Here is a 14,557-nt window from a genome sequence, read left to right as displayed (position 1 = left end):
GAAGCAGTATGAATTGCTTTCAGGTGGAAAGAATGCTTGTGTACGACGACGTTTCGTTGAGCGGTAACGCTTCTCTCCTCGCGTCTATTTGTGGGGAGGGTTTGGCAGAAGATATGCATTTCTTTTCCAACACAGGCAAATTCTTATTTTGCAAAATAAACCGTCATTAATAAACGACGGTTTTGTTTTTACGCGTCATCAGACTAATGTGTATCGCTTATTGTTTACCTAATGTTTACCTTATTATCATTACATTATCAAATATTATCACCATGATTTTATTATTACCGAAGAAGCCTCCTATTTGTTAAACGTATTTAGCTAAGAATCACAATCACTCATTATGACGCTATGACATGCGTTTTGTCACCTAATTTATTCTTCTAGAATTTGTTATTATTTGGTGCAATGTTGATCATGCTCGACAAGGGCTTTATCTATGTTCGAACACGTTCGCATTTTGTTTAATTTTACGTCACTATAAATGCCGTGTTGTTGCTTAATTGTGTTTGTTTATGCTACACACCAGCTCAGTGGCCGAGTGGCTTCGTCTTTAGGGTCTCGTGCTGGTAGATCTGAGATCGATTCCAGATCAGGTCAAACCGAAGACTTTAAAAATGGTACCGATTGTGTTCTTTCTTGCATAACGCAGTGAGAATAAGTCGGGTAATAATGTGATGACATTGTAAACCTGATATAAAATTTAAAATGAGCCCTGTTTCTAAAAGACCGTAGCTGTTGTAGAGCGACAATAAATAAAACCATAACATTATTATTATTATGCTATTCACTGAATGTTAAAATTTTAATTAAACTCTGCTAATTAAAGAACATAAAATTTACTCTTACGTTGTTATTAGGTTATTTAAGCGTTTACTATGAGACTAACGACGTCATCCATCAAACTGGGTTCAACGCGGTCTTTGATATCCATTCTTGCAACACAGCATGCGACCAACTTCTTGCAATGAGCGAAGAAGTTTGTCCTAACAATTGCTCTGCACACTCCGATCATGGTTCATGTTCAAAGGTTTGTGCAGCTTCATTTGTGTGATTCATTCTCACGGCGGGCGATGAAGGTTTTCGATTGATTCCACTTTCAGGGTGTGTGCGATTGCCGTGATGGATTCATTGGAAAAGATTGCAGCGTGTCGTCTGCTCAGTTACAAATTCCAGTCTACTGGCAATTAGAATGGAGCGGTCGATTAAACCGGTTGGCCACAAGAACCCGTGGTTTTATTGGAGACGGCGAAACTCCCGGCCCTCTGCGTGGCCACTCTCTGGTATCTCACGGGGGATCACTCTGGTTGTTCGGCGGATATTCATACAAGAAAACCTCCGGCGACTTATGGAGGTAAAATTTATTAAGATTGAATATAAGATAGATACAGTTACGTATTAAAAAATGTTGCCGTATTAATTTTCACAAAAATGTCTGGTCATGGAATATGAACTGATCATCTACCGCTGCACATGAACTGTTGATCTGTGCTAGCCAGTGTAGTAGTTTACTTTCCTGACAACTCTTATAGAGAAAATGTTCCACTTGTTAGTTTATGTTGTGGTCACGCATTTTCGAGAAAAACGTGCCCAGCTTTAATTGTTTTACTTGTATTCCCTGATGTTAGCTTCTGGTTACATCACTGTTAGTGACGTAGTGTGTTAACGTTCAGCAGTAATTGTTTTTATCAAGGTCTTCCAGTGCTTTTCTATATGAGGCGATTCGCTCATCTACAAAAATTTACTACCGATGTGCTTTTTCGCGCTTTCCGACGCGTCATGCTATTAGCAACAAACTAGCCAAGCAAACTTACACATCATCTTGTTTCAGGTATGTGCCTTCAGAGAAAACTTGGATGAAAATTTCATCTTCAAATTCGGGTAAATCCCCGTCGGCGAGACACATGCACGCAGCCGTGACGTCAGCAGCCACCAAATCCATGCTGGTCTATGGCGGTCTGTCCGTCACCGGGATGACGCAAAACGATTTTTGGGAATTTTATTTTGACCATGAAGATGATACCATTGTTCACAGTAAGATACCTGTAGCCTACTATTATAAAACGAAACTCAGAGCTGATTATATGAAACCGCTTTAGAAATGCTGTTTTCTTAATAAGCACGTGCTAGTTGAATCGCTACGTTCTAGTTGAAGTTGAATCGAATCAAAACGTTCGGAACTATCAGTTTTAACAGCAAACAAAACTTTGTAAGGAGCACTTGGTGAACAATTTTCATTCCATTTTTGTAACACACCCAGTATTCAAGATAGAGTTTCTTTCGTTTCCAAGCAGCCTTTCCCTTTCTTGTGTTGTGTTTTGTATTTTGTAATGTCTGCGTTTTTTTATGTTTCAGCTTGGAGAAAAATTCCTTCAAATACCTCCCTTCCCAAAGTAGGGGGACATACTTTAACTTTTTGTTCGCAATCTCTCATATTCATCGGAGGTTACTCTGCAGCCAGTGGGATGAATAGAAAAGTAAGATGGCGTGTTTTGTTTCCCAACTACCCATTGACAATAAAAGTGTGGACATTTGCATCGATCCTAACCGCCACAATGCAGACAGTGTCAGCACAATCGTGGTTCACTTAACTTTAACGTTGGTCGCAAAGAGAAGTTTTTGTTTAAAACTTTTATGTAACTGCACAAGGGATGCGTCCAGCGCCCAACTTCTTAATGTTAGACGTTGCACTCTTTATCGATATTTTAGTTAAACGACTTTCTTTAGGTTGCAATTGTGAAAGCAAGTGAATTCGGTTTGTGCTTTGCTTTGTCGGCCTATGCTCTGCCTTTAGGTTTGGAATTATTCCACTTCCATGCACCAATGGACGCAAATCCCGACAGTTGGCTTCAGATTTCCTGGAACTTTTGGCCATTCGAGCGTTTGCGATGACGTCAGCAGTTCTATATATGTCTTTGGCGGTGTGCGCTTCAATTCTTCAAGAAACAGAATGGAGACCTCAGATTCAATTTATGTTTTCAATGTACCTTACCGAAGATGGAGTGTCATCAGTGCAATCGTTTTTCAAAGCTATTTTAGAGAAAAGCCAATGCTTTATTTCCACTCTGCGCTGCCCTATAGTGAAGGTGAGCAGTCATGTTTTCAATATTTTTCTAGCCCCACTTGATACAAAACTTTCAAACAAACATGTCATTTGCAGAAACATTCTCAAAAACCTGCTTTTTCGTACTATACCGTAATTTAACGTTGCCACATCCTCGGTAGATGTTGACTATATAAAAAAAGACTGAAATTGCCAGCTGTAAAGAAACAACAAATGTTCTTGTTCAGGCAACGACCGAGGTTTCCTACTGTTCGGAGGCCAACGCGATGCGACCACAACAATGACCAGTACCTGGTTGTTTAGATACGACTGCCGGTCACTGATCAATTTACATAAAGAGGTGTCAGGAATCCGAGGTGATTGTACGTTGCTCTATTCGATCTGTGCGTGTTAAAACGACGTTTTCTTTTTTATGCAATACTGTGTACACATTTGACTAGAAAACCGCAAGATTGGTTGGTGCTCTTTGCTCATGTATTTGCTGATTGTGTATTTGGCTTATAATAATGAAAGACAAATAAACAATATCTCTTTCCTCTTTCTCTTTGTAACTTAATAAAGTTATGTATCGTGAACTTGTCAAACACTTTACTTGTAATGAAAAATCAGTAATACATAACTTTGATGGATTTTCTAATCTCTCACGCTGTCTTCACCTTCACTCAAGTTAGAAGCAATTTCAACGCTGTATTGGCTTATGTGCTCAGAACATTCGCGTTTGTACGATCCAGTGTTTGGAGCCGGCGCCGCAGCCGCACTCATAACCGGAACAACCAGCAACTCGCCCCCTGTTTATTATGTTTATGGGGGCACTAAAGGAGGGGTTTGGCTTGACTTCTTGCAGGTGAGATTAGCTTCCAATCTCGCAACGAAGTTTTTTACTCATCAGTGCAAATCAGACTGATTTTCTGGCTAAGTTGTTTCAACTTCAACACATGTCAGCACTTACCATGTCCATGTTTATGCACTGTACAATTGTACATTCTATTTACATAATATACAAGTGCTCTACTGTGCAACTGCGGTTTTCCCAAAAAGGAAAACGCAGTAGTATTTTATTTTTGTTATAGCGATGGTATTATTCCAGCATACCCAAGAAACGCAAAATGTATGGCAACGTCGCATCTGACAACGTTAAAGCTACGCAAAAAAAAACCTTTCTGTTTGTTGGGCATTCGTTATTTATTACGCCCTCCATATTCAATGGCTAACTGATTTTGAAAAAAACTTTTGTTTAAGTTATTGTTACCTGTAATCAATGTAGGCTACTTACTTTTTATCAATGTACATATTTTTATCAATTTCATATTAATGGCAATCTCAGACAGCAAAAGTTGCCTCTTTTACAGCGTATTAACATCTGCCGACGTTGAAACTATGTAAAAAGAGCAACTTTTGCTGGCTGGGATATTTCATCTTAGCTTCTAACAGCCTTTCTCATTATTTTGAAGACCATCCATGTGACGTCACCCTGCTACACTGCTTCCACGGCTTGCCAGTGCCACCAAGTGACAGCTGGTTGCGTTATGTGTCCCAGTAACATCGTAAGTTGTTGTATTTAAAACACAGAAATACAACCGAAGTTTCTCAAGGCTCGTCTACACACACCGATAACTGACTGCTCGTTGTACAAACTACATTTTCCAGCAAATCAGTTGTTTTGACATTGGTTCAATGACGTTGAATAGCGCACGTTTTATGAGCTGTGCGAACGCGCATTCTCACCACAGAGATTGGCAACTGCCTCGCATTGCCAAGCTGAGGTGTTCAAGCAACGGCAGTTAGTGTCTTGTCAATAATTTCACATATTGTGGGAACACTGGCATGTTTTGTATGAAAGTAAAAAGAGAATATGTGAAAAACACTTTTCATAGTTGATTATTTTATGTCCACTTTTCAGTTATTTTGTTACTTTCCACTAGTTTAATTTCTTAAGAAAATGCATTTTTTATCTTTTTTCTGTTGAACTTTTTCCTATTATGGTCTAAATGATTGTGAAGTATTTGCTTAAATATTTCTTCCCTGTTTTCTCAGAATGAAGAGAATCAACCGTGTCTTCCTGCCAGCGCGTCTACATTCGAGTGCAATATCCTCCAAAACCGCGCGTTCGGATCGGATCAGCACATGAGGACTTCATCTTGCTCCTCCTGTGAAGACAACCCAACCAATGGAAGAAATTGTTCTTCACCAGCTGTCAGAGATAACCATTGCCACCTACGTTGCATGGATCTGACGTAAGATTAATAGTATTTTTACCCTAAAGCGTCTTTTCGGATATCAGGTTCTATCAGGGAATTTTACCTAGCCCTCTTTCTCTGAAATGTTATTCTACCTAAGAAGCTTACAGTATCGTCAGAGAGATGGTTAACGACTGCCACATTTTTTTGCTAATGAGAGGCACAGTATGTGTCTTTGATTGCAAGACCTCACGATTGCCAATCAACACCAGTCCTACCATTCAGGCCGAATGTTTTACTTCAACAAAACAAGTTAATCAGTTCTTTTGCAATGATTCAACCTCCGTACAAATACTTCTGCAAAACAGCGACTTATTTGCTGATTGAGAAAGTGATGTAAAAAAGGTCTGTCGTCTTGGCAGAAGAAAACTTATGCGTAAAAGTTAACATCTTTGTTTTCGTAGCAGTTGGTAGTTAAAGCCCTGAGGTTTGGCAATTGCGTTACTGTTGAGATGAGCACATCTTTACAGATAGCTTATTCCCGTGTGTAAAAGTACGCCTTTTTAACTAAACAGTATTTGATATGAAACCTACATACAGTATCAAAAATAATCAACATATGTCTTACAGAGCGTGTGACGCATGCCTATCTCACTTACCAGTCAACGGGCAACCCAACTGCAAGTGGTGCTCCAGGGATTGCGGAACGAAAACCAATGCGGATTCAGGAACTTGCGTACCAGTGACGTCATCATGTGCCACGATGGCCGCTTGTGAGAAAACAGGTGAGATTGTGATGAATGTTTGCAGCTTTTACTCGCTCGCCATTTTCCTCCCAAAGAATTAAGCCTGGTTTTCATCCCAATTCATCGTAATGATGATATTACACATCAGATGTTTTTTTTTTTACTACAGCGTTATCATATATCATAGAATTTTTTTTCCTTTCTTGGTTGGATTAATATTCACTTAAAATCGATTGTGTGATTTCAGTATGTGATTCTTGTGACGAACCGAACTGCATATCCTGTCGGAAATCCTTATCTTGTGCGTGGAAGCAACTTGTTCAACAGTCCGTCTTCTCAAGTGATGTGGTCTACGCCTGTTCTTACGTGGACCACCCGTTTCTCAACAAACTCTCCAACCTCCACAAACCACGTGTAGCAAGCCGTCAAAGCTCCCAGTGTCCCAGTCCCTGCTCCCAGCATTCCAACTGTGGGACGTGTCTTCTTTCTGCAGGAGGAATGGTAGAGGGACCATCAACCTGCTTCTGGAGTGTTGATCTCAAATCCTGTTTCGATTCCGGATTTTACCAGTTGCTTTGTTTTGGCGGTTTCTGTGGTCACGTGATCAGATCTAACGCCTCCAGTTGCCCTTTGACCTCGTGCAGCAGTGTGACTTACTGCAAGGATTGCATCAACACTAAGTCGTGTGGTTGGTCAAGCGTGACTGTTGAAAATGGCGGCGGTTACTGCCAGGAAGGCGATTTCAAGGTAGTTATGAAATCTAAAGGCAAAGCTGTTCATCTACAGTAGGCTAACAGCTACAGGAGTTTAAGTGAAACTGAAAAGTAGGAAAAAATTAACCAAATTCCTTAGGAAAAATATTTCTTGTTTCTGGCACAGGATGATTGAACGACACGTTGGTTGATTTTACGTTTATCAGTAATCTGTCCAACTCAAGAAATCCGGCCCATTTTTACGTTGATTTAACGTCGTAGTCGTTAAAAGGACTAATTGCTGTACTGATTTCTAGCCTCATCCTTTCTCAAGTAATTGCTGCGGAGGAAATTCTGGGCATCAAGAAATTTTACCTCAGCTGTCCTCGCTCATAGCGTTGCGATATTTATAATTTTGCAGGGACCCTTGGAGAACCCCCCTCAAAGTGGCTTACCTTGGAACTACATGTCCTGCCCAAAAGAAGATGAATGTGTCAACGACCATCATACATGTTCCAGACTCCATCACAGTGTGTGCGTGGATCTGGAAGATGGCTACAAGTGCGAATGTCAAACAAATTACACATTTTCAAGTGACGAGAACACCTGCATACCTGTTTGCAATCCAGGTGACATTTTTGTTTTTGGACTCACAACTAACCTGTTATCAATCCAGTTAACAATATTATTATTCGCTATAGTGGGAAACATCCATCTCGGTGACCGGGCCTGCGTTAGTGGTTCAAATCTTCCCCTAGTATGCAAAACTGTCAGGATTAAGCTTTCATAGTATTTTTGGTTAAAGATAAATATTCTCTCTAATCAATAACATTAAAAAAAATCATTTTTCGTTGTATGTTGTGATTGTTAGCACCGTATCACTAAATGCCGCGAGTTGCAAATTCTTTTACGCTTTGAACTCAATTTTCACATCGTTTGTGTGTTTGACCTGTTTTTGTCTGTGTTATGATGATGTAAAAACGACTTTTGCCATTTAGGCCTCAAAACCAATATTTCTTTCAGAATGCCAAAACGGTGGGAGATGCATCAGACCCAATACGTGCGAATGTACGTTCGGCTTCATTGGAAAAGTGTGCGATCACGTGTGCGATTGCCATGGCAACAGCCACTGCACGACTTCGGCCACAGGCGACATGTATGTACATTGTACATTTTAACGATTTATTTAAACATTTAAACAAGTATCAGCTGAAAAGCTGATCTTAAGCAGTGCTCCATGCTTTCAGATTGATTTTAATCTTTGAGATCATCACCAGCCAAGCCTGATCGATGATTGGATGGTAGTGCATTTTGCAGGTCAACTTATACAGCTCGCCCTATCACTTATCACTCACCAAGATTTCGTTTTTATACAAGGTGGTGCAGCGAAGAGCGTACAAATAGAAGTTAGGTTTTTTCAGTTATATGAAGGCCAATAAAAACAACTCATATATCAAATAAAGAAAAATGTATTGTCTTTAATAACATCCAAGAATTAAATTATTCAACATATCCTCCTCGATAACTTGGCGGAGATGAGGGATCACACGAGGCACGCACAGTTTCAGTGTCAATTTCTGCCCAAGAATTGATCAGTTTTTACTTCAGAACCCAAAACAGTTGAGTGGGATACAGCGCAGGACTTCTGCTCCAAGATAAACCATATCCCAAAGTCCATTCGATTTAAATCAGAAGATGTAAGCCATAGTTCCATGGGCCAAAACGACTTGAAATTATCTTTGCACTAGTCCTGGACCAACCTGGCTGTGTGATGCTCCATCTTGCTGAAGTGTAATTCTTTTATTTCCAGTGACTTTCTTCACCCAAGGAACAAATTCATCCTTTAATGTCTTCAGATAAACATGTTGGTTGATCTTGACATCAGCCTCGATTAAAATCAAACGGGTTTTGAGACCTGTGGATGTAACACCTGTCAACACCATTACTGAAGCTAGTTTTTACCTCCTGAATAAAGTTAGACGTTCAACAGGCACTGAATCTTTAGACTTAATCCCAATCCGATCATTTTGGCTGTAGTGTATGGCTTCAACGGTGAATAATTTCTCATCAGTCCAGAGAAGTTGTGGCTGCGTGCCATCAAGAAGCTTATTCAGAAGAATTTTTCAAACCTCTTCTTCTTTGCTGTATCAGAAAGAAGTTGTTGTTTGGTAATTTTGCAGAGTTTGGCCTTAAGATCCTTTACCAGCACTCTCTGGATGGTTGAACGGCTAACATGTGCCTCTTGAGCATCTTTTCTGGTGTTTCTTCATGGATTCTGTTGCAACTTTTCTCTAATGTTCTTAATGAAGTTTTTGGTTCCTACGGACCTCTCTGGTGTGCTCCTGATTTTTGGTGAGCAGCTACCAGTCTCTTTGAACCCCTTTACTGCCTTTTATATTATACACCAGGACGACTCGCAATCCCTTTCAAAACCTTGAAAATCTTAGCAGGTGGTAGCCCCTCATGACAGTGCGTTTTAATGATCTCATTTAAAGTCTTCGCCATGGATGTAACTTTAATTTTCCAGAAAATTTATAGAATATTAGTTGTCTAGAATGATTATACTATCAATCTGTAATAAATACAAATGATGTAGTAGTCGGTAAATGTTTTTAAATTTATTATGAAATTTAGTCCGCACTTCGCTGGGCCAACCTGTACAGTGTACTAATGTGTAGGCTTTTTGTTGGTTTTTGCTCTTTCTGTGTGAGTTTTCTGCTTGTGAAGGGACTCTGAGTCTCTAGTTGAGGTTAATTCGGGGTGTTTCTGTCTAACTCTAGAGTATGATTGCCTACAATTTAAACAAGTCCGGCATATTGAAGTTATATTTACTTTACAATAATCAAGATTTCAAGCTCCTACTCGGGAAATTACGAAATGCTCATCCTGTCTAATCAATTTACTTCATAACGACGGGTGCCAGAAAAGCGACAATATCCCGTCGTGAGGTTTACCTTTAATTAGGTCACACAACTCCCGTCTGTTTGAGAGTCGTTCCTTCTCCTTATTAAAAAATTGAAATCCTTTCGGTTTATATACGTTACGAATACTTTTCAATTCCCCGCCTTATTTCATAATGTAGTGCTTTTTTAAAAGTAACATTACGGTGGGATTTACGTAAGCGGAAACGTTACACAGCCAAGTCGCTTTCAAAATACGGATGTGGTGGGCTAAATTCCGTGAGAGCAGAATTTAAGTTTTGAATTTGCACAGTTGCAATGCATTTGCAAGTCTCATAGGTTTCGGCCAAATGTTCTAATAATTAGAATTTGTCAGTTAGAAACATGGTACGTGTTACTGTTATGTTACCAATACACTTTATCTAATTGTGTCACATATTTTCTTTCTCAAAGCTGCCTGGACTGCATCAACAACACTGAAGGAAGTAAATGCCAATACTGCAAAGCTAATTTTGTCGGAGACCCCACCAGCACCCCTATAGGAAGCAGCCCCTGCACCCCTTGCTCGGTACGTGGAACACAGTCCATTTTCATTGAACATCTCACCATTGCTACCGTACATCATGCTATAAAACTTCGACTTGTTAAATAAAACATTTCGTAATATATTCCTGCAAGAAAGGTTACCTTGAAAAATATTTTTGCGAAATTTCGGTGAGGTCTCAATGCGATGCTCACTTTCATGAGCAAACGTATACAACGGATCAGGCAACCTTGTGGATGAAATACTATTTTTCGAGCACAATCTGCCTGCTGTCAACATTACGTATATTTGACCGGAAGCGCGTACCTACCCGCAGTTAAAGTTTAAGCCCCTGTTGCTTAAATTACGATTGTCGATTCTGCACAGACGGTATGCCATCATCGCGCTTCAACATGTGGCCACGACTATGATTCTCATACCTTCTGGTCCGGCTCCAACAGGCAAGACTACCGTCATGGGCCGAAAACCAAATCCGGGACGATGTGCATGGGCTGTGGGGGTCACAGCGAGGGACGTTACTGCCAGACTTGCATCGACGGATATTTTGAGGTGCATGTACGTGATCATAAGGCTGAACAACTTTATTACTTCAGTTACTTGATCGCTTTGGGTCGCCGGACAATTTCAAAGAATGATGTTTACCTTTTAACGGACTTGTGTAAAACTACCTGAAACAATTGTTACCGCATCTCCAAAAGGATGCAAAATTTGACCGGATTAAGCTTTGAAAGTATAGACCAACCGTTACTATTCATTTCTATAGCTGGGAGGGAAGTGTCAAAAGTGTGACTGTAACGGCCATGCTGACGTTTGCGATAAACGGACAGGAAGATGTACCTGCATGAACTACACCACTACCCTGCGTCCCGGATGCTATTTCTCTCAATTCTCATCTGCCACTTCGGATTGCTGGAGACACCAATGCAATAAATGCATCGACGATTATGAGGGCGAACCTGCTAACGGGGGGCAGTGCTACTACAAGGTTGGTAAATGCATTTTTGGGCTTTGTTGAAGGATACGATGCACTCGTTGATATTTTTTGTCATGGTCTGTGCTTGATTTTTTTTATCGAACAAAATACGACCGGTATTTTGTCGCAGAACACTGGGTTGGTGTAACGGTTACACGCAATGTCGAAAAGACAATGGATTTTGTCCTCAAGCTAATCGCAGTTTGCTTGTCACAATTCACAGTAATGGTTTTCTGATTTTTTTTTGTCCGTTGTGGTAACGTACAATGCATACGACATGATGTAGTGTCGCAAGCGCAACATAAACAGCATGAAGCAGCAAAGGACTTTGCAGTCAGCGAGTCAACTGCTCCCGTTTTGCCTTTAAGTATCTTGTGAAGACACAACCGCCTGCGTTCGGTGAGAATTGAACCAACGACCTTCAGAACGCCGGTTGATCCCGCATTTGTCACTTACCAGGCAACCGACAGACAATAACGCAACAGCTTTCATTCGTTGCTCTGTTTATTCAGATCAACGCCAAAGAGCACCAATGTTTTTATTCCAACACGAAGAGCCAATGCAACATCAACAGGGACAGTCGTCACTTGACTCAGCTCCTGCGCGGACAGACAACACTGTTCGCCCTCCGACCCAGTTTCTCCAACTTGGACTCTCGTCTTGTGGTTGACGTCACATCCGGGGAGGTGGACGTCTATGTCTCTGGGACTGAAAACATGTTTGACATCAAGTAAATGATGTTTAATTGTTTATATATCGTTAGTTTGACGTTGCAAGCAGTAAAACTTATTCGTTTAAAGTAATAAAGTGTTTTGTGAAGGAATACTCCACATTCATTAATTGTTTTTCATGTGTTTTGTTTCAACGACGACATGTTTATCTCTATTTTCTATTCTAATATGTAAGGCTAGTTGTTGATTACGCTGCAATAATGTGATTTTATGTAGCGTGATGATTACTCTGTTTTATCTTACATCTTATGACAGCTTGAACTTTCTTGCCGGAAGTTGCGCTTAAAATCTGTTGTTGTTTTTTTTTTCCCCAGGGTGGATCCTCTGACCGGGCAACACAGAGTTGCACTCAAAACCATACCAAGATACAACATGACCTTGCTCAAGAGCACACCGTATATGAGGTAGGATCTTGTTGCTGTGTGTCAATCGATTGGTTAGGATGGTTTTGCTTGTATGTCGCATCCAGGGTTACACCCGGTTACTGGTTAGGAGGGCAAGCCACTTTAAACTTTGTTTCGCATTCTCAAACGTGATGAGAGACACCTTCTAACAGCGCCAGAAACTGTGAAATTGCTTCTTCTTTATTTTTAACAGTTTTCAGAATACATTTTTAAACTGCAAGGGCTTGTATGTATCTCGAACCGTTCTGTTAACCCATGTGTTACTTGTTATCAAGATTATGTCATATGTAGCTTATTTACATTCAAACTATTTTTTCTCTTTCGACAGCAATATTAGAACAAAACATAGACGATCTCTTCATCTACCCGTGACGTCAAAAGATCGGTCACATCGGAGAAGCCGCCGTCACATAGCGCACTATCATGAGAAGGTAGCTGTAAGGTTTCTATTTTGCTCCGTTCCAAAGTAGTTATATGTTCATCTATCACCATTCCCAATTAGCTTCTATGCAAATAAATCTTGAACGTGCTGGTGATGAAAACAAATAACCCCCTCAATGCAACATTTTAAGCTGGTTTTTGTTGCGTGAAAAATTTATAGCCGATATGACAATGACAATAGTGCTTGACCTTCAATAGTCATACCAACTTAAGAGAATACAGTTTGGGTGGAGAAGTTACTTTTTTAACCATAAACAAACATAACTGACCAACAACACTGCTTTAACATAATTAAAACAAAATAGAAAACGTTTTCAGCTATGCATATTATAGCCCTTATAAGGCCTTTAAAAAATTATAGTATAAGAAATACTAGATACACATACAGTATAACAACAAAAGTACTGCACAATAATGACCTGATAAGGGCTATATATGCATAGCCGAAAACATTTTCTATTTTGTTTTTACGATGTTAAATGTTGTGTTGTTGCTCAGTTATGTCTGTTTCAACTGAAAAGAATGTGAACACTTCTATGATGATTGTATGAAATGCATATGCTTATCTTGGCCGTCTGAATCTTATCATCGCTTTAACCACATGCAAGTCATTGAAATCAAGTTTGTATCAAATGAACTCCTCAACGAAAGACCGGGCCTGCGTCGGTGATTCAACCTCTTTGCAACTATGTCTAGCTTTCTGGGTCAACCTTCAAGAAATACTTAGTTTGTCAACAATCTTGACAACCAATCAGCATCTTTTCATTCGCAGATGCGAACCGTGGAAGCTTTTGACTTCACCAGTTACGTCACTTTGCACCCGAACGAAGCGCTTCGAGTGTCCTCGGTTCGAAACCGCCTCGTGGTGATTTGTCCTTATCTCGGCTTCGAACAAAAAGACACCGGAATGATGTTTTTTGTTATAATCCACGCTCGACCGAGCTCCGAATTTGCGACATCATCAAGCGATTACGTTTTACCTGGAAGCGCAACAAGACGAAAAGGTGTCCGCGATCCAGAGCCGACCCTTGGAAACCTGTTCTTCACTCAGGTGAGTTACTTCGAATTCGTCAACCACTGCATAGGTTTTCTGTGTTTAGAAGCAATAAAATACGAATTCATTTGTGACATTACAACGGCAAAGTGCACACGCATGCAGTAACAATATGTCAACATTGGCATGACTACATGCCGTGTGGGAATCATGCAGGAGCATTAGTGTTTCTTGCGTCATTGTGAACTTTGACATGGTGGAAGACTTGAAATCAGTTATGTCAGCATTGTCAGGAGTAGTGAAACTCTGTCTCGGGGGACAGTGGAACTGATATCAATCTGATAAAGCCGTCAGAGTCCAATCTTGTATAACAAAATTGATGAAGTAATTGAACTACTGGCTTTCTATGGATTTTCTGCATTACATCTTATCATTCGTGTGCTTTTTTAACATGGCCATTAATATTCCTTTATTTTCACTTCAGGGAGTGACCGCGATCGATTATTATATATTTTTCTCCGTCTTGGGATCTTGTGTGTTCCTTGTGTTTTCAATTTCCTTCTTAATTTGGAAAGTGAAGCGGGTTTTCGACAGTCAACAAGCAATATTGGCGCGTCACCTTCAACTGCAGCACATGGCCAGGTGTGAAAAGCTTCTTGTTGCTAGATAAGCTCGTAAGTCCAAAATAAGTGCCTTTTGTCGTTCATTGGATTATTATCAAGAAGATGCTCACAATTATTAAGACAGAATCGTTTGTTTTGAGGTCCATATGTTGTATATTTGTTTTTTTAGTTTGTCGAAGCCATAGTTTGGTTCAAGCCGTCAAACCAAACCAGATCATTGAATTGCTCTTTTGTCAATGCTTGCGATTTACGTATTTCCTGTTTCTGC

The 14,557-nt window shown here is 40.1% G+C and overlaps 1 protein-coding gene across 1 annotated transcript in view; it reads left to right on the top strand.

Annotated features, from left to right (window-relative positions):
• LOC145788549 (multiple epidermal growth factor-like domains protein 8) overlaps nucleotides 1-14,557 on the top strand; it is a 46,388-nt gene that overhangs the window by 27,318 nt on the left and 4,513 nt on the right. The window contains exons 21-42 of the mRNA XM_082600309.1: nucleotides 24-135; nucleotides 861-1,030; nucleotides 1,104-1,354; nucleotides 1,832-2,034; nucleotides 2,356-2,477; nucleotides 2,795-3,086; nucleotides 3,292-3,420; nucleotides 3,772-3,908; nucleotides 4,516-4,608; nucleotides 5,099-5,298; nucleotides 5,872-6,026; nucleotides 6,235-6,734; nucleotides 7,101-7,308; nucleotides 7,703-7,835; nucleotides 10,033-10,147; nucleotides 10,490-10,678; nucleotides 10,887-11,108; nucleotides 11,609-11,826; nucleotides 12,142-12,231; nucleotides 12,560-12,662; nucleotides 13,445-13,723; nucleotides 14,151-14,308. Of these exons, the coding sequence (XP_082456435.1) occupies nucleotides 24-135; nucleotides 861-1,030; nucleotides 1,104-1,354; nucleotides 1,832-2,034; nucleotides 2,356-2,477; nucleotides 2,795-3,086; nucleotides 3,292-3,420; nucleotides 3,772-3,908; nucleotides 4,516-4,608; nucleotides 5,099-5,298; nucleotides 5,872-6,026; nucleotides 6,235-6,734; nucleotides 7,101-7,308; nucleotides 7,703-7,835; nucleotides 10,033-10,147; nucleotides 10,490-10,678; nucleotides 10,887-11,108; nucleotides 11,609-11,826; nucleotides 12,142-12,231; nucleotides 12,560-12,662; nucleotides 13,445-13,723; nucleotides 14,151-14,308 (4,079 nt within the window). The remainder of the gene's footprint in view (nucleotides 1-23; nucleotides 136-860; nucleotides 1,031-1,103; nucleotides 1,355-1,831; nucleotides 2,035-2,355; nucleotides 2,478-2,794; nucleotides 3,087-3,291; nucleotides 3,421-3,771; nucleotides 3,909-4,515; nucleotides 4,609-5,098; nucleotides 5,299-5,871; nucleotides 6,027-6,234; nucleotides 6,735-7,100; nucleotides 7,309-7,702; nucleotides 7,836-10,032; nucleotides 10,148-10,489; nucleotides 10,679-10,886; nucleotides 11,109-11,608; nucleotides 11,827-12,141; nucleotides 12,232-12,559; nucleotides 12,663-13,444; nucleotides 13,724-14,150; nucleotides 14,309-14,557) is intronic.

This window comes from Aplidium turbinatum, chromosome 2 (genome assembly GCF_918807975.1).
Source record: "Aplidium turbinatum chromosome 2, kaAplTurb1.1, whole genome shotgun sequence".
NCBI classification, from domain to species: Eukaryota; Metazoa; Chordata; class Ascidiacea; order Aplousobranchia; family Polyclinidae; genus Aplidium; species Aplidium turbinatum.
The sequence above is the reverse complement of the archived record's forward strand: the minus strand, read 5'-3'. Positions and strand labels throughout refer to the sequence as shown.